The following is a 17,228-nucleotide window of genomic DNA, read 5'->3' as shown; positions in this document are numbered from 1 at the left end:
TTGTATGGAAATGGGCATATATGCAAACGATCTGGTCTTGGACCTTGGAATACACAGCAGTCTGCAACTATAATGAGAGCGAAATCGACGAATCTGAGGCTGCCAAATCAAAACGACTGCAACGAATGACAATTTTGGGACCGCAGTGATAGAAGGCGTGCAGTGGCGCAGAATTCGCATGAGCATAGGGTTGCCAAGATGCTGATTCAAGCCGTGCAACATTATAATCCTAAAATCAGATGTTGGACCGATGTGTAACATCGGACATTGGTCCTAATTTCTGCGAAGAACAATCTGCGTATATGACAAAAATGGAAGGAGCATTTGGATATTGCGCAAGACGTGATTTGCTTATCTGGGTAGAGAGGCTGACTTTCTGCACATCTATATGATAACTCTATTTGCAAAATATGTCAGCTGTCCAAGCTGTTGTAATTCGTAAAAGCTTTGAGATCATCCCTCAATCCATCTTCGTCCTCTTTGTCTTCTTGTATTGTCGTGGTGTTGGAAAGCTCCTTCTCGATGTCAACTCCTATGACATCGACTGTAGTTTGGTTGTCGTGCAGCCTGTAGTCCATGACAATGTCTTTAAGTCCCAGTCGATACCTCGAGATGTTCTTATCCTTCCAACTAGAAAGAGCATGGGTCGTTGTCATGCGAGGGATCAGGTCATTGACCGCCTTGTGAACCCGATCTCGTCGGGGGCGCAGTCTCGTTGAATCCTGCGTGATCTCTGTGCCCTTCATATATGCGTACCAAATAGTCTTGATCTTGTCGAAACTAACGAATTTTCCATCTCCGTCGATACGGAACGCTCGATCGAGAATCAGAATAAGATCGCAGGCACATTTTAACAACAGGCGCGTAGCTGAAGGGACTTCAAAGAGCGGTATGGTAGCAGATAGAGAGAGGCCGGAGGCAACAGTCACCATGCCTGTTAGGGTGCTCTGGACCATGAACCAACCAATGTTGCTCGAGATAATTCTGGAGAGCAGGCCATATACCTTCTTCTCCATTTCCTCCCGTATGCCGAAGCAACCAGTGACGATCTCATTGCACATCAGGCGAGCTATTGCCGGCGTCCCGACGGCGCTTCCGATAACGAGAATGGAGCTTGCGTGAGAGTTCACTATCGCCCTTCGAAGAAACTGCAGCGTCCTCTCGATGGCAATGTCAATCTTGGCTTCAACGTCCTCTATCTGGGCCGCTATCATACCGTTGGCGGTGAGACCATTATCGATGAGAGCCACCGTTGTGTGGATCAAGTCCTTAATTGATTTGGAGTCATCTGTAATGGGTTAATTATCACTTGAATAAAGTCCTGTAACAGAAAGGAAACGACTGACATAAGGAGCTCCGAGAATCTTCTGATTCTTCGCCGCAAAAAACAAATTGGAATCTGACGTTCTGAAGCTGCGGCCATGCCTCCCTGGTTTGTTCACTCTGTACAATAAGAGATGTGATTTGTGCTTCTTTCTGGTGCAGCAGCTCTCGCTGGTTTGTCATAAGGAGCTCATTTGACTCGGCGCCGGGCTTGCAGATGGCCTCGATGTCTTCACGAGATAGTCTTTTATCTCGGAGGTACAAATCTTTCTTCGTGCAGACTACGATGATAGGGATGCTGGGCGCGATTTTGGCTAGTGTCGCCAGGACATTGCCTAATCCACCTTGAACTGGTCGAGGAGAATTTGACGGCACGCAAAACCTCAAATAGTCTTAGCTAGTAACTCTTTTGTACAGGATATGACTTACCAGATTGCTTGCAGTTTTTCCTCAGGTACGACTTTCCCGGATCTTGTTTCGATGAACTTCTTGAACGCCTCTACCTCTCGAGTTTCTCCTGTTTGAAACCCTTCAGAATCATGTATGATTATACCCGGATGGTTGGCATCTTGGAACCCTTTCTCGATGTCGTGAACTCCTTGTCTATCATGATTCACCATTGTCTTCCCAACGTTAATAGCAGACTGTGAGTTTGTGAGGGATTAGACATACCATGGGAACCCCGAACACACGATTCAGCAAGGTGGACTTGCCGACTCCAGTATCCCCACAAACAAGGATCCGACATGTGGGCGAAGCGACCGAGGGAGTGAAATCTTTGATCCATGGATATACTGGTAAGGTGGTTTTCCTGTCTGGGGCAAGAGCTCGGAGTGATGCAATCTGCCGAAAGTGCTCAACATGACTTGAGATACCCTGCAAACTTACCGCAAGCCCCGACGTATAGTAGGAATCCATCATGAAGTGTACAGAGGGATGCAATATGACACCGGAAAGAGCTGGATAGGGGTTAGCCCACTTGTTTTAACTAAAGGTTTCGTTGCCTCACAATTTTCCCGGTAGCCGTTGAGCTTGCCTAGATCTCCGCCGAATACGGCTCTACTGCGGTCTCCGAGCTTCAAGCTGTCGAATCTACCAGGATTCAGTCTGATGCTATGTTTCACCCGTCGAGCAGGTGGTGCTGTACGTTTAAGAAGCTTCCGCCTTTGGTCTCCAAGGTCCACATGGCGATGTACGTTGCGAATGTCGTACATAGTAACCAATAACCCGTTCGAATAGCGAAATATCCATGGTGAAGGGTCGAGAGATGCGGAGCTGTTGCTACTGCCACTATTGATACTTGAGACATCATCATATATCTGAGGAAGGGTAAGGATGAGCGGGTCTTCAACCATATGCGATAATTTTGGAGGGCCATGGTCCAGTATTAGTCCGCAGTCGCGAGCTTCGAGAAGCATCCATTGCAGGGGGTATAGAGAAAGACCGTCGTCCTCGGAGCCACCACCTATATCTTCATGACATCCAATGAACCAGGCTTCAACGATGGATCGATCTTCATCGAGGACGAGCTCATCATTGGTGATCCTCTCATATGGGCGGAAAGATCGGTGCTCATTCATAGCCATCGCGTGCCGTATGTTCATCGTGCGCTCGTCGTCTGAGATTGTCACATCATAGTTGTTCAGTGTCATATTGACCATATCAAAGAGCCCAATGAATTTGACGGTTGGAACGTGGTTTGGGTTATCGAGTCTATGAAAGTTTAATTCCTGATACTAGGGCGGTTGAAGATTACTTACAGAAACCCATAGCGTTGACCACTGTTGTTTTTAGCGCTCCTTCTCAATGTCAACTTCTTCAGCTTTTCGAGTCTTGTTCTGTCCTTTGAGGTACTCGATGAGTTGATGAGGCCTCCGTTGAGCATTTTCGAGACTGCCCGTGCAACGTCTACTTCATTGTCAGCGAATCGCAACTTTGTACAAAGGCTGCGGTATCGAGTCTTACATGCTCCTCGGCTAAACCCAAACAACCAGACTTCATCATCAGGTCCGGTCACATTCTCACTGCAATACTACCAAGATTGTCAAACAAGTGAGCACTGAATGCAGTCATGGGTGCAATACCTTGTACACTTCTTCGATCTGCTCGCCACATCCATGGCCAAACATGCCGCCCAAGTATCTCCCTGCGGGTCCTTGATCTGTCCCAACGCCAAAGAAATACCTTTTAATCTAAAGAAGATTAGAAGAGTAAAAGTTTGATCAGAATCTTGGGGCTCTGGGACATACTTGTTGAACGGAATATCCATTCTCATCTTTGACGATGCCTTCTTTTATTGACCAATGCAGACGAGCCACATTGGAATGGTTCCCTTTACTCGCCCCTGCAAGCGATATTCAGCATACTGTATGGTGACAAGAGGGCCATGCGCTGCATGAAATGGTAAGCACCTTCAACTCCATCCTGGTTGAACCATGTCCCGTCGATACAGGCAACAATTCTTTTGCGAATAGAACTGCTCTTCATTTCGGTTTAGAATCAACTTCGTAAATTGGTATACTAGATCGAGATTAGAGACGAAAAAAAGGCTAGGATAGGAATGCCCGGCTTGATTTATAATTTGCCAAACACATGGGCGTCAGATGTAGCCTTGCTGACGCCAAGGCTCTTGGTTTTCTATTTTCGTTCCTTCAAGTTAGTGTGAACAACAGGTAATGAACATCTCGTGCACTAAATAAATGCGTCGTGTGTGGCACGACTAACCATATTGAGATGAACAAAAGCACGTAAACAAGGAAGAAGATCAAGCCATCCATTAAGACAGGATTCCTAACGTAATTCTAAAAAACCAGGCGACGGTAATCCATACCCGTACAAAAGTGTCCTAGTTAAAATCACAATCTACCCTAACCTTTTGATGAGGCTATTCTCGCCATCACTAACCCCTTTTGAGGGTAATTCTAAACAGTTTTTCGCAGCCTCCCCAAATTACTCAAACCAATATGGCTGAACACATATCTCGTGGTGGAGCACTACACCTCTCATATGATCCTTGCAATCCTACCACTTCTTAACGCGAGAGAAGCAGCATCGCACAATGATGCTGAGAATGACCACCTTGCGGTAGAACCCATTCATGGTCGATTTTCCGGTCCCCTTCCAACCTAATGATCTACAAAGCCTAGCACCAATCGATGTTGTCACCAGTGGTTCTAGGTACGGAACTATGATTGAATGAGACCACTAGCTCAAGCATAAGTTCTTCCAAAGCTATACTACTTACTCAACCCAGACCAGTATCAAGAAACAAGTTGATCGCTAAATATGCCAAGGTCTGATCAGGAACATGTTCACCGACAACAACCGTGAATATCTACTGGCTGTATCTGCGATATCAAGAGATGATAGAATATTAGTCGCAAGTTCAAAGCCTTACGCAGTTCAGTTTTCACACTTTGAAGCCAGGTGGCCCCCTTTTTCAGCCTCTAAATAACCTCGCGTCGGAGACATACGGAGGGTTTAGCTGGTGGTTATGTATCTTTGCGAGTGTTGAAATTCAACTACTACAAGACTCATGCGCTCAATGAAGCAATAAGCACCTGCTAAATGGTCAATTTCAGCTACCACGCTCAAACTGTAATTTTAATTCCTTAAAACTATGAAGTGTCGCGATTCCATGAACTACACAGACTGTTTTCCATGCTCCGAGCCGTCCCTTTCGTGACCCCTGTTCACGCCGAAGTGGAACCTCACTTTGCACAAGCGCTGTGGCGTTTGTGAGTGCACATCTATACTTTGCTATTCGCCCATTTCCCGTGGCAAGATTTCTCTGGTCCACCGACTGACCGTTTTGGATGATTGACATGCACATTTCGTTTGCATCGGGCGTGAAAATGCCCAACACAACCTATCTGATAAGCCGCGACCAACTCTAGTAGCACAGCAAACGGAGGTCGTTTGCCATAGTGGCAGCACATCTGCCCAACCGTGACATAATGGGTGTACGGCTTACGTGCGCCTATTTACGTGAAACGCCTGCTCAAGAAGCTCGGCCACAGCGGATGGAGGCTCAGGAATCCCTTGGAGGAGTCGTGGAGTTACTATTTTGGGCTCTTAAATCAACAGCGAGAAATCGTAATAAGCCGTGCAGATATCGCTGCTCTCCGCTATGGATTGACTCATTTGCCCGTCAAAGAACTACAGCGCATGGATTTCTGTTCGCACCACCCTACGAGACCTCTAAGATACATGTGTTTCCGGACGGTTGCACCCCGTGCAAATAAACCACCGTCATGGTGTAGTCATGGTATCGTGAAGGATCCTTTCGACCCAGGTGTTGCCTCTGTGGAGTTGACAGGACTTCAGCATAGCGTTGGCCGAATTTGAAGTCTCATTGAGCCATGATGTGCGGAAAACTTGGAACACCGAAACATGATCAGTTTGCAATATTTTGGACTAGGTATACTCCGGCAACAATTCGTCAGGCTGTCGTCATACCAGTAGCATGCTGAAAATTCACAAGACCGTTTGTGTTGCCAGTCCAGGTGCCGAGGACGAGTTCTGCAATAGTTTGTTTCGCAGAAATGATGGGCAGACTTGGTGGTCATATTGATTATGTAGATTGACTAGTCTTAGACTGAGCCTAGACACAATCGACTTGAACAGGGGAGCAAGAGCATTAGGGCACTGCCGACCTGCCATGTACAACCTCCGTAAGGTCGTAATTAAGCGTCTAGCTGAAAATGAATCGTTTCACCTTGACATACCACGGTCGACTCTTGGTCTTTTGCACCGCAGCCTCCTCAGCTCCGTTTTCTCCAAAGCCACCAGGAGCACCAAGAGCTTCTCTCCGGCCAGTGACCAAGTCCATTTCCATCACCCCGACAAACTTGGTCCTCTTTAAAACCTTCCAGAACACATACAAGATGGTGAAGATGGCGAGGACGAGATAAGAAAACACAAAGTCCACAGCGGCAAATCCGCCCACGAATACCGAATATCCCGAGATGAAGACCAAGAATATGTTGATGACCACCACGAACCACGTTCCCCATGGATGTAGCCATGCCCTGAACGGCAGCTCGTCCAAGCTGTGGCCCTGCCTGACCCAGCCAGCTCGAAGCCGCAGGTGCGTGATGCCCACGAAGGCCCACGCGATGAACGTCGCGGCCCCGGAGATGTCGATCAGGTAGGTGAACACTTTGCCCGGCCCGGAAGCCACGTTCAGGATGCTGATCAAGCCCAACGTGTTGGAGAACACGATGGCCCTGATCGGCGTGCCGTCGTCTGTCGTCTTGGCAAAGAACCTGGGGGCCCGTCCGGTCCGTGCCAAGGCCACAAGGGTGCGCGAGGCGATGTAGATCCCACTGTTGACGCTCGAGAACTGCGCCGTGATCATGATGACGTTCAGCAGGTTGCTCGCGCCGCTCCAGCCCGCGCTCACCAGGGCGATGGTCCAGGGGCTCTTGGCAGACTTGCTCTTGGCGTTCAGCAGCTCGGGGCTCGTGTAGGGCACGATGAGGCCCGCGAAGAACACGAGCCCGATGAACACGATCAGGATCCGCAGGAACGTCTGGCGGATCGCCCGCGGCAGGTCGCGGGCCGGGTTCCTGCTCTCGGCCGCCGTGAAGGCCAGCATCTCCGTCCCGCAGTAATACACGGCGGCCAGCACGAAAGTCTGGCCGAAGCCGTTGATCCCGTTGGCGATGGGCCCCGGGTCCACCCAGTACCGGAAGCCGATGTACCCGCCGCCTATGGCGCCGGTGTTGATCAGGATCGAGACGAGGAACCCCACGACGAGCACGCACGTCAGCTTCCAGCACGCCAGGTAAAACTCCATCTCGCCCCAGACCACGACGCCCAGCAGGCTCGTGCCCTGGAAGATGGCCCAGAAGATCAGGATCCAGCCGTAGCTCGGGACCCGGTCCGTCCAGCTCTGAAACACGAGCGAGATGTTGTTGTAGTCGTTGGCAATGTTCGTCACCCAGAGATACCAGTAGTTCCAGCCCAGGCTGAAGGCGAGGGCCGGGTCGACGAAGCGGCCGGCCAGCTCGACAAAGGCGCCCTGGATCGGGAAAAGGGTTGACATCTCGCCGAGGGACTGCATCACGAAGAAGACGTCGATGCCGATGATCAGGAAGCAGATGAGGGCACCGACCGGACCTGAGTAGGCGATGGCGGTGCCTGTGCCGAACCAGATGGATGCGCCGACGACGCCGCCGAGCGATATCATTTGCTGATAACGGTATTAGTAATTACACATCCAAATGTCGACGAAGAAGAGTCATACCAAGTGACGGTTCTTGAGACCGCGCTGCAGACCGCCATCCAAAATGTTGCCGTTGGAAGCGATCTCCATGTCATTTTTACCATCGTTGACGGCCTCTTGAACTGGCCGGGCTGGCGCTTTCTCTTCTATTTCTGTAGATGCCATAGTCTCCTCTGTTTCTCAACGTACAGATATTCGTACAGGTAATAGCGCAGAAGGATAAGCTTTCTTGGCTGAGGCCAAGAACGCCCGGATGCCAAGGAAATCACCTATAATACTATGACCAAATGTCGTGAGAGATTACATGAAAAAACAAGTTCCACAACTTGATGCCCCCAATAGACTGGCTCAACAGTATCTGGAAGCATGCTTGGAATTTAAACAAAACGACAACGTTCTCCCCTCGCTTGTGCAAGGTCCCCGATCTGCAAAGTCAACCCCCGAAAGCTACCCCGCCGCTTATCACGTTTTCAACGCTCATTTCGACCCCTAGACGAAGCTTGCTACAAAATCAGTCTAGTCCTCCGGATCTGCAGGGCCTTCGTCTTGTATGGGCAGACACTGATAAGCGGTTGACTGAATGCCGATGGCGACATTCCGGAGAAGTATCCACTTTGTCGGGATCTCCCGAGTCGGGCCCTAGAAACGGGGCATCATAAAGCCTGGGCATGCGGTATATACAGTCGACGCAGAGGAAGTCAGATGTTCACAAAAGGCGAGCTGAATTATGCAATGCAGACTTTCTTTGGGACGTTATAACCCTCCGTATAAAACGCTCAACTACACGTCTTCCATCTGTCGGATAGATCGGACGCCATCTGCGGCCAGAACTTGACCTATGCTGCGTGTCAGTCGCGCTCAATATGGCTATTTGGCGATGAAGTTGTTGCATGGTTCGGCTCACAGCGCCAAAAATCTATTGAAGCCATTTCCATTGGCGAGATGATACATATTACATATGGGCAGAGCCCTGAGATTGTCGTTCTCCAAAACAACAGCGTGTGACTGGACCAATGTATTTCAGGAATGATTGCTTCAGCTCGGGCACATAATGTGTGGTTTGCATTGACATGCTTGCATATCCTTGAATTAAGCTTCCCAATGCGCGGGAGGTCTACTCACATATTATACATAGGATACAATAATACCACAAGTATTGTACAGGCTCGCCGTTGCGGTCCTTATGATTCAAGTCTCCTGACTGCGAAAAAGTAGTTGCCCACCTTCTCGCTTCCTTGGACCTCTCTCCACCCGACTCCGGGGACATAGATGACACCCATACACCTGGGCTCACCCCAGCCTTGTCTTTGTGTCAAGAAGTGAGTCCTCAATTCCTCCTCGTTGACGTATTTCTGCCAATCATGGGTGCCTCGGGGTACAATTCTCAGTACATCCTCAGCCATGAGATTTGTCGTGAACCAGCTCATCCAGGTTCGCGCAATGGTGCTCATGACAAGCCAGCCACCAGGCTTCACGAACGGCGTCACCTTGTCCAGGAACGATGCTGGGTTCGAGACGTGCTCGAGCACCTCGAAGACGGAAACGACGTCGTATTGCTCGTCTGCGCTCTCCGGTATGGGCAGCGACTCGATGGCAGTGTTCAGATAGCTGAGTTTTCCCACAAGTGCTGGATCCCGGCGGGCATGGGCCTTGGCGACGGAGAGCACTTCGGGGGTGGGATCGATGGCCGTCACATTCTTGGTGCTGGACAGGCGGGCAGCAGACTCAGCGAATATGCCGCCGCCGCATCCGATATCGAGATACGTAAGGCCGGTGGTGGCTGGGGGTGAGGGATCGAGCACAGAGGAACGACAAGAGCGGATGAAGTCGTGTCGCAAAGGGTTCATGAGATGCAGGATGCGCGAGGGGCCCTGAGGATCCCACCACGACGATGCGAGGGCATTGAAGTGGGAGACCTCATCGGGAGAGACTGTGGTAAAGGCTGGGTCTGACGAGGAGGAGGAGGAGAAGCACCGGACGGGGGACGAGGTTGGGTGCGGTATCCGTCTCGCGGATCGTAGGTGGGCGTGGACGGCTTGCGAAGGCGCTTTCACAGGGGCGGGATGGGGGGCTCGGAGCCGTCGGAGCAGCTGTGGTGCTGCATTCGATCGCGGCGGCATCGGCACTGTTGGTGATGGGTAAGTGATGACCGAGACTCTCGGGGTGTGTAAGCAAAGCAGCTGTGGTGGTACTTCTTTTCTCAGCGCATGCAATATGCCTTGATCATCTCGCACATGCGGATCCGTAGTGCAACTTGGGCTAGGTTAAGTCTAGTCAAAGTTAGTCTAGACTAGCACATAATTACGGATCTGTAGCAGCTTGAGCAGTTGCTTGACCGGCAGTAAGCGATAGCGTGGTGTGCCGGTGTTATTTGGCCCCTGCTTGCCTGCCTCGGCGGACTCGTTGTGCTGTGTAGCTTAATGACGAATAGGGAGTTTGTCAGCCGAGATCAGCATCTGTCAGCGGCTCGTTAAGCTGGCCCAATGTGGTTTTTTTTTTTTTTTTTTTTTTTTAGCGCAGCGACCATGCTGTTGGGTGCAGGCTGCCGGGTCGCCTTGGAACACCTGCACCTGTGCGTGTACCTGCACATCAACCCCCCCCGGGGAAGCTCGGCTTGCAGTTGGAAGACAAGACAGAAAGTTCTGTAAGACATGGCCGGTGTCAGAGTCGGTGTCAGAGTCGGTGACATATACTTTTGCACTCACACGCCTTACATAACTCGCAAGATATAATCCGAGCACTACAAATCTGATCCGGTCAAGAACCAGACCACCGAGTCACTCCAGCCGCAGTTTATACTTGGCTCCGAAGAACAAAACTAAAACCCCCACCAGAGCGGATATCCATCTCGTCTGCCCCGCGGCTGGATTATCGCCAGTACTCCCTTGACTGACGCACAAGTCACCTGTCACGAACCCGAGGAGAGCAGACGCTGGTTTATACATATATATTTTGAATTTCCCCGAATAACCTCACAATCGACTTTGTTCCTTCCATCACGCCCCAATTCCTTACTATGCCTTCCTCAGAAGTTCCCAAGAGCCAATTTGACTCGATACCAGATACAATTGCCGCATTCCGTACGTTCGTGCCCTGGGTCTTGCAACTTCCTGAAACCGCCTGGCTGGCTAACATGACACTCCCGGAACACAGGCAATGGCGAATTCATAGTAGTCCTCGATGACCCCTCACGCGAGAACGAAGGCGACCTCATCATCTCGGCTCAAAATGTCACCACGGAACAAATGGCCTTTATGGTGCGCTACTCATCCGGCCTCATCTGTGCACCAATCCCCGACTCCATGACCGAGTCCCTCGAGCTACCGCAAATGGTCGTCCACTCGCAAGATCCCAAGGGCACCGCATACACTCTCAGTATAGATAGCGCCGACCCCACTATCACCACCGGCATCAGCGCATACGATCGCGCCCTGACGTGTAGGACCCTCGCCAGGCAGGATGTGAAGCCATCGGATTTCAGGAGGCCGGGACATGTCTTCCCTCTACGGGCAAAACACGGTGGCGTCAGAGAGAGGCCCGGCCACACCGAGGCCGGCGTTGACTTCTGCAGGCTTGCCGGCCTGCCCGAGGTTGCCGTTATCTCGGAACTAGTGGAAGACGGACAAGAAATAGAAGGTCAGGCCGTGCGCCACGAACCCGGGATGATGAGAACCGAGGGTTGCGTGCGTTTTGCCAGGAAATGGGGCTTGAAGGTCTGCACCATCGAGGATCTGGTGGCGCACATCGAGAAGACGGAGGGAAAGTTCGTAGTCAACGGCACTTCCTGAATGCTTCCAGGCATAGGCAGACGAGCAGGACAGCATATATGGCAAGGCGCAGGCATCAGATGCGAAAACCTCGCCAGGTAGGACTCAATTGCCACAGGCCAAGTTACGACGAAAGATCATAACTGGAATGGTGAGACTTACACAAAATCTATTTGGGGCCGCTCACCCCTATGTCGTGTACGGCACGCGTGTATAGACAAAATTATATCCACACCCTTGCATAGATCGAACAACCACTTGACCGAGACATTGATCTTCACAAGTGACACTAAAGGTTTTCCAGCACCCACCATGCCACCACCCACGACATCAAACATGGGTGCGAGACTGCCCGCTGACTAAACCGCTACAAAGGACTCTATTCCCTCTTTCCACAGGAAGCTCAGAGGCGGTCAAGATTTCACTTCTCTACTGTTGCATTGGGGGCAGCTTGGCGTTGCTCATGCCAATGACCAAGATTTGAGTGCCATGAGCAATCATAGTTCCTACCGGGGATAAAATCTCAGTGGGAACGGTTACAAGCAATGTTGGAAGGATGGCTCCGAATGCCGTGGCGTCAGGGATACAAATACTGAGGATTTCCTATCAGAGTGTCGTTATTTATAACCCCACTGCCGTTGCTCTCAATGACCAAACAGCAGGTTGGGGAATGTTCCCGATATGTGTTTCAATGCATGCTGTGGACCAAGTCATTATTCTTCCAGTTGATCCTGGGATCGTGGCAATTACGTTGCCCCTTTTCCGAGCGACCAGAAGGCACTTGCCGGCAGAGTTGGCATTGATCTAACTGCAGCGGCTGGTACCAAACTGGAGCACTTGATGGTCGAGCAGGAAAATAAGGGATCGTCGAAAGCTCCTTGTATGATTGATACGCGTTGAGCTTTTTTGTGGAGTTCATACAAAGCCACAGCGTGTGGTGTGCCTCTACAAGGCTCGTAGGATCCGGTGTCGCCATCTATGGCCCAATATCATGCGTTGTAGGCAGGCACGAAATGTTGCCAAGTATTTTGGCAAGAGCACTGGAGACTGGTGAGGTATGGCACAAGCTTGGATGAGTGTGCCTTCTTCGGTCTTCTGCATTCAGATGAAGTAGTTGCTGAGGACAGGCAGGTGCAATGGACTAGATCAATTCATGGGATTTGCGTTGCAGCCCACACGTTCTTTCTCAAACCTCCACCTCCGCGTGCCTGGACTCAAACTGACTATTCTGACATAGAGACACCATCCAGCTTCCCTACCACCATCTCATCAAGTTTCCTTTTCTTCTTCTTCTTCTTTTTTCTTCTTTTTTCTTCTTCTTCTTTTTTGTAATTGCATCTCCCAACCCATGAGTCAAATGCCTGACAAGAACAACCCTGGGCTGCAGCGTAAGCCACGGCTGAAGATGCCTCCAGGTAACGACTTCCAACATGAGTCTCCATCTCAAGTCACAAAACCACTGTCACAGCTAGGGCCTGGTTCATTCCTACCACCTGCAATGCGGCAGGTCTTCCGAGGATCTGTTCGTGGCCGTGGCGTTGCGACTCCTGCAAACATGCACAGCCGTTTTCCAATTTCAATCGAACGCTTGCCTCAATCATTGTTAGAAAAGAGGCAGCCTCATAATGTCCCCCAAACACCTGCATCAAATCTTCCGGCCGGTATCTCACGAGCGAGACAGACGTGGTTTCCTAGTCTGAACCCAAATGACGGCACTCATCACCAAGGTCAATCAGGTCGGCAAGCCACTCAATTCCCCAGCCTGCAGTCCCAACCACATTGGCATTCGCAACAAAGTCGGCAGCACAATCCTCAGCACAGCCATCAAGTTCCACATGGTGTTCAAATAGATGATCGATATTATATCGACCAAGACGAAAGGTCATATGGTCAGGGCTATGTTTACCAGATAGATGACAGGTCGTATATGTCACCATATTTTCAGCAGCCACCGGAGCTTAGAGAACAGTTTTCGCTATATCCTGAACAGCAAACGCCAGAGGGTTCTGTACCTCAATCGGACAATTACGTTCAATCTCAACCGAACATTTCAGATGCTGGGACACAGCTGAAGCCTGCGCAACTCGACGTCGAGAAATTGGTGCCCCGTCGACCAGTCTTATTTCCCGATACAAGGAGAAAGATGCAGCTAGAAGCACAAGAAGCAAAAAAGAAAGGTATCGAGAGCCCGATTGTCCGCCGCGTTGACCGTCCGGTACGGAAAGATCCAGCGGATCTCGAGCATATCTCCACATCGGAAGATAAGAATGATGAAGAAAAGAAAGATGACGACGTAGCGAGCGAGGCGAACCCTTGTAAAACAAACGGCAACCCAAAAAGAAAGCGAAATGCTGCAGCAAAGGTGAATAGCAAACCGCCAAAGAAGCATGCCAAGTCTACAACTATTGATAGATCTATTGCTAGTATGGGAAGGATTGCTATCACGAAAGCAGACGATCTAGCATGGAAACTTGACTTTGCCCAGGAATTCGCTTCTGTTAAGGTATCAGATTACGTCAAACAACCGACTAGTGCTCCTTACCCTGCTGAGTTAGGAGATGAGATAGAGAAGTTACTTGATTCTGTGATGCGAGCGGGTGATGCGCAATCCATTACACAGCTGCAGGTTGATGTATTTCTGAAGATGGTCTGTCATGATGATCAACTCTGGACGCAAGTAGAGCAGATGATGGATGGGTATGAAAGAACGGATGAGTGAGTATATATGCCAGGTTAATGTCGGATTTCAAGGGTTTGGGAAAAGTTAAAGAGTAGATGGTAAGATGCGTCACTCGTTCACAAAGTAGTCAAGGGGCGTGGAATACAGGTGAAGTCATTGTTGGCATATGGATGGTGAGGTTGGTAATAATGACCTGAGCTGACTTGCGATATGGTTCCAAACGTTGGGACGTTGGAACGTATGGGAAGAAAGTCTACAATTCATCAATCTATGGTCATGATCCGCTTACGCACTCGCGTAATCTTGCCTTAACAACTACTTTAAAACCACTGGATAGTCTTCGAATGTGACTCATCAACATCCCTCCCATGCTTGCTCGTCTTCCAATTGCCCTTCAGTATCTCTGATCCCGTAATATCACCCTCCGCATTAATTGTAAGGCTACCCAGTGGTTTACCATCTTTGTCACTCAGATCAGTGCTAGCACCCTCTTTGGCATGATACAGCGCGACTTCAACGTCTGAAGCATAATCATACACGATGCCTCTAATGCCTGGCTTACCAAGAACAAGCACAGAGTTCTCTCTCACATACAGAGGCAGACTACCAAACCCGTGCTTCTCCTTGAACCAGCCCGGTCCATCGCGAGTTTTATTGGTGAAGAAGCATGTCCACTTACCCTTGGGCAGGTAGAATTCGACCTCTCCAGACTCGTCAAAGATGGGCGCCGCCAAGATATTGTCACCCACCATGAATTGGCGGTCGAGGTACCACGAAGTCGGGTCCTCTGGGAACTCGAGACACATCGCGCGGAGCGACAGGGGAATGCCCTGCTCGATCGCCTTGGCTGCCTGCGCGTAGAGGTATGGCATCAGACGCGTCTTCAAGGCCGTCCACTTCGCCAGCGTGCGCGAGCTCCCCTCCTCGCTCTTGTCGTCGTTGTCGATGGTCCACGGCACGCGGTACGAGTTGCTGCCGTGCAGACGACTGTGGGAGCACAAGAGGCCGAAGGCGACCCAGCGCTTGTAGATCCACGGTGGCGGGTAGCCCTCGAAGCCGCCAATGTCGACCGACCAGAACGCGAAGCCCGAGAGGCCGAGCGATAGACCCCCGCGGACGGACTCGCCCATGGCCTCGGGCGTGGACTCGCAGTCGCCGCCCCACTGCAGAGGGAACCGCTGCGTGCCAGCGCAGGCGGACCGGGCAAAGAGCACAGCTTGGTCCTCGCCGTAACGGGCCTGCAGCGCCTCGTAGACGACCTTGTTGTAGATGAACGAGTAGTAGTTGTGCATCTTGTGGGGGTCAACCGACTTGTCGTGCCACTCCACGTCCAAGGTTGGCACACGCTCGCCGAAGTCCGTCTTGATTGCATCGACTCCCTTGTCGAAGAGGCTATTCAGGCATTCCACGTACCACTTTGCCGCGGCGGGGTTTGTGAAGTCGACGAGGGCCATGCCAGCTTGCCAGAGGTCCCACTGCCAAATATCGCCATTCTTCCTCTTGAGGAGATAGCCGTTCTTTGCGGCCGTCTCGAAAGCCGCCCCGTTCTGCGCGATATAGGGGTTGATCCAGACACAGACCTTGTTTGCCAGACCATTTTCCTTCAGACGAGAGATCTGAGCCTTGGGATCAGGGAATCGCTCAGAGTCGAAGACGAAATCTGTCCATTTGAAAGCCTTCATCCAGAAACAGTCGTAGTGGAAGACATCGACCTGTGTATCGCGCTCCTTCATGCCCTCGAGGAACGATGTCACCGTCTTCTCGTCGTAGTTCGTCGTGAAGCTGGTGCTGAGCCATAAGCCGAAGCTCCAGCTGGGCACCTTCCCAGGCTGGCCGGTGAGTATAGAGTAGCGCTGCAGGACCTCCTTGGGCGTCGGGCCGTAGATGATGTACCACTTCAATCTCTGTCCCTCGACGCTGGTCTGGACGCGGTTGGTCCGCTCGCTGCCGATCTCGAGCTCGACCTTGCCGGGGTTGTCGATGAAGACTCCGTAGCCTTTTGAGCTCAGCCAGAACGACACGTTCTTGTAGGCTTGATCGCTGGATGTGCCTCCGTCTGCGTTCCAGAGTGACACGGTCTGGCCGACTTTGTTGAATGCCCCGAAACGTTCGCCCAGGCCGTGGACGGACTCGCCGACACCCAGCGATGTCTGTGTGAAGATGTAGTGCTTGAAGTCCCGCATGTCGCCCGTCTGTAAGGGGTTGCTGCTCGCTGGGCTATACGCCAGCCCCACACTCCGGCTCTGTAGTGATGTGAGTTGTTTGGAGCCATCTTTGCTGTGGAACTTGATGTCGAATGTGTGTTCGTCCCCGCTGATGGTAGCAGACAGCGATCCGGAGTTCAGGACTGTGCCTTTGTCAGACTTCGAGATATCCGCTTCAACTTTGGGCCTGCCGCCAGGATATAAGTCGAAGTCAGGCCCACGTCTCGCGGCGCCGTCCCAGTGGGTTGTTTCGACTGAAATGACTCCGTCAAAAGCTGCCTCGATATCCTGATATATGGTCTCAGTATATGACCACTAAAGAAGGGATTCGTTAGATGGCCCACTTACAACTGTTAGGGTGCTCCGATTCAGCGTATCTCCACGAGAGAATATTTTCCTCGTTGGACAAAGCAAGCTCAGCCCATTCTCTCTCGGTGTGATTTCATACACTTCTTCTGCATACTCGGCTTGTATGCCCTCGGCGGGCAGCCACATACCATCACGAAACTTCATTATCACGGTCTGCTCACTGGAATTGTATTGTATTGGGTTTATTGTTTTGTATCAATTCAGTTGAGGAAAGACAAACTCAATGGTCGACCGATTATAGAAAAGTAGACTCTCTCACCCCAAAAACCTCACGATAGCTGCCCCTCATTGAATATCAAGGGTCCTACCTCCCCCAGTCAGGATCCTCCAGGATAGCGGGACACTGCACGTCGGAATCCGGCCCGCAAAGGCGAGAGAGGGGCAACAGGACAACTCGTCCTCATGATCTCAGATGATCTCCGACATTTGGTCCACTTAGGCCTCGAAGTACGAGCACGCATCGGGATATGCATTGCAGTAGCTGTGCAAATTATGGGGAACGAGTAACGGCGATGGAGGAGGTTCATTGGAAGCGCAACGGAGGGTAAATGCTGGGCACGGTCGGTAATCGGAGAAATCGCAGCCGTAATGAAGTCTGCACATCGCCATCATGACCGTTGCCAGTATTCCACCAATCGGGTTCACTGCAGAGCTTC

At 51.0% G+C, this 17,228-nt stretch overlaps 6 protein-coding genes across 6 annotated transcripts; 2 read left to right on the top strand and 4 right to left on the bottom strand.

Annotated features, from left to right (window-relative positions):
• Positions 1-413: 413 nt before the first annotated feature.
• Positions 414-3,598, bottom strand: BKA67DRAFT_694691 (uncharacterized protein; the record flags this gene model as incomplete). Its single annotated transcript, XM_046109278.1, has 9 exons — positions 414-1,288; positions 1,347-1,705; positions 1,753-1,946; positions 1,996-2,282; positions 2,333-3,036; positions 3,084-3,231; positions 3,289-3,355; positions 3,408-3,507; positions 3,573-3,598. The coding sequence occupies 9 exons, from the start codon at positions 3,596-3,598 to the stop codon at positions 414-416; spliced, it is 2,760 nt and encodes a 919-aa protein (XP_045954181.1).
• A 2,418-nt stretch (positions 3,599-6,016) lies between these two features.
• BKA67DRAFT_523472 (amino acid permease) lies at positions 6,017-7,642 on the bottom strand (the record flags this gene model as incomplete). The annotated part of the gene is made up of 2 exons (XM_046098474.1): positions 6,017-7,519; positions 7,574-7,642. 2 exons carry the CDS (start codon positions 7,640-7,642, stop codon positions 6,017-6,019), a joined length of 1,572 nt encoding a protein of 523 aa, XP_045954180.1.
• Positions 7,643-8,733: 1,091 nt separating this feature from the next.
• On the bottom strand, positions 8,734-9,672 carry BKA67DRAFT_524091 (3-demethylubiquinone-9 3-O-methyltransferase; the record flags this gene model as incomplete). The annotated part of the gene is made up of 1 exon (XM_046098535.1): positions 8,734-9,672. One exon carries the CDS (start codon positions 9,670-9,672, stop codon positions 8,734-8,736), a length of 939 nt encoding a protein of 312 aa, XP_045954179.1.
• Positions 9,673-10,568: 896 nt separating this feature from the next.
• Positions 10,569-11,340, top strand: BKA67DRAFT_539515 (3,4-dihydroxy-2-butanone 4-phosphate synthase; the record flags this gene model as incomplete). The annotated part of the gene is made up of 2 exons (XM_046100651.1): positions 10,569-10,632; positions 10,706-11,340. The coding sequence occupies 2 exons, from the start codon at positions 10,569-10,571 to the stop codon at positions 11,338-11,340; spliced, it is 699 nt and encodes a 232-aa protein (XP_045954178.1).
• A 1,327-nt stretch (positions 11,341-12,667) lies between these two features.
• On the top strand, positions 12,668-14,038 carry BKA67DRAFT_662437 (uncharacterized protein; the record flags this gene model as incomplete). Its single annotated transcript, XM_046107997.1, has 1 exon — positions 12,668-14,038. The coding sequence occupies one exon, from the start codon at positions 12,668-12,670 to the stop codon at positions 14,036-14,038; it is 1,371 nt and encodes a 456-aa protein (XP_045954177.1).
• A 281-nt stretch (positions 14,039-14,319) lies between these two features.
• On the bottom strand, positions 14,320-16,716 carry BKA67DRAFT_524328 (glycoside hydrolase family 31 protein; the record flags this gene model as incomplete). Its single annotated transcript, XM_046098562.1, has 2 exons — positions 14,320-16,491; positions 16,552-16,716. 2 exons carry the CDS (start codon positions 16,714-16,716, stop codon positions 14,320-14,322), a joined length of 2,337 nt encoding a protein of 778 aa, XP_045954176.1.
• Positions 16,717-17,228: the final 512 nt, after the last annotated feature.

This window comes from Truncatella angustata (assembly GCF_020726525.1).
Source record: "Truncatella angustata strain MPI-SDFR-AT-0073 chromosome Unknown BKA67scaffold_8, whole genome shotgun sequence".
NCBI lineage: Eukaryota > Fungi > Ascomycota > Sordariomycetes > Amphisphaeriales > Sporocadaceae > Truncatella > Truncatella angustata.
This window is presented reverse-complemented; position numbering and strand designations above follow the sequence as displayed.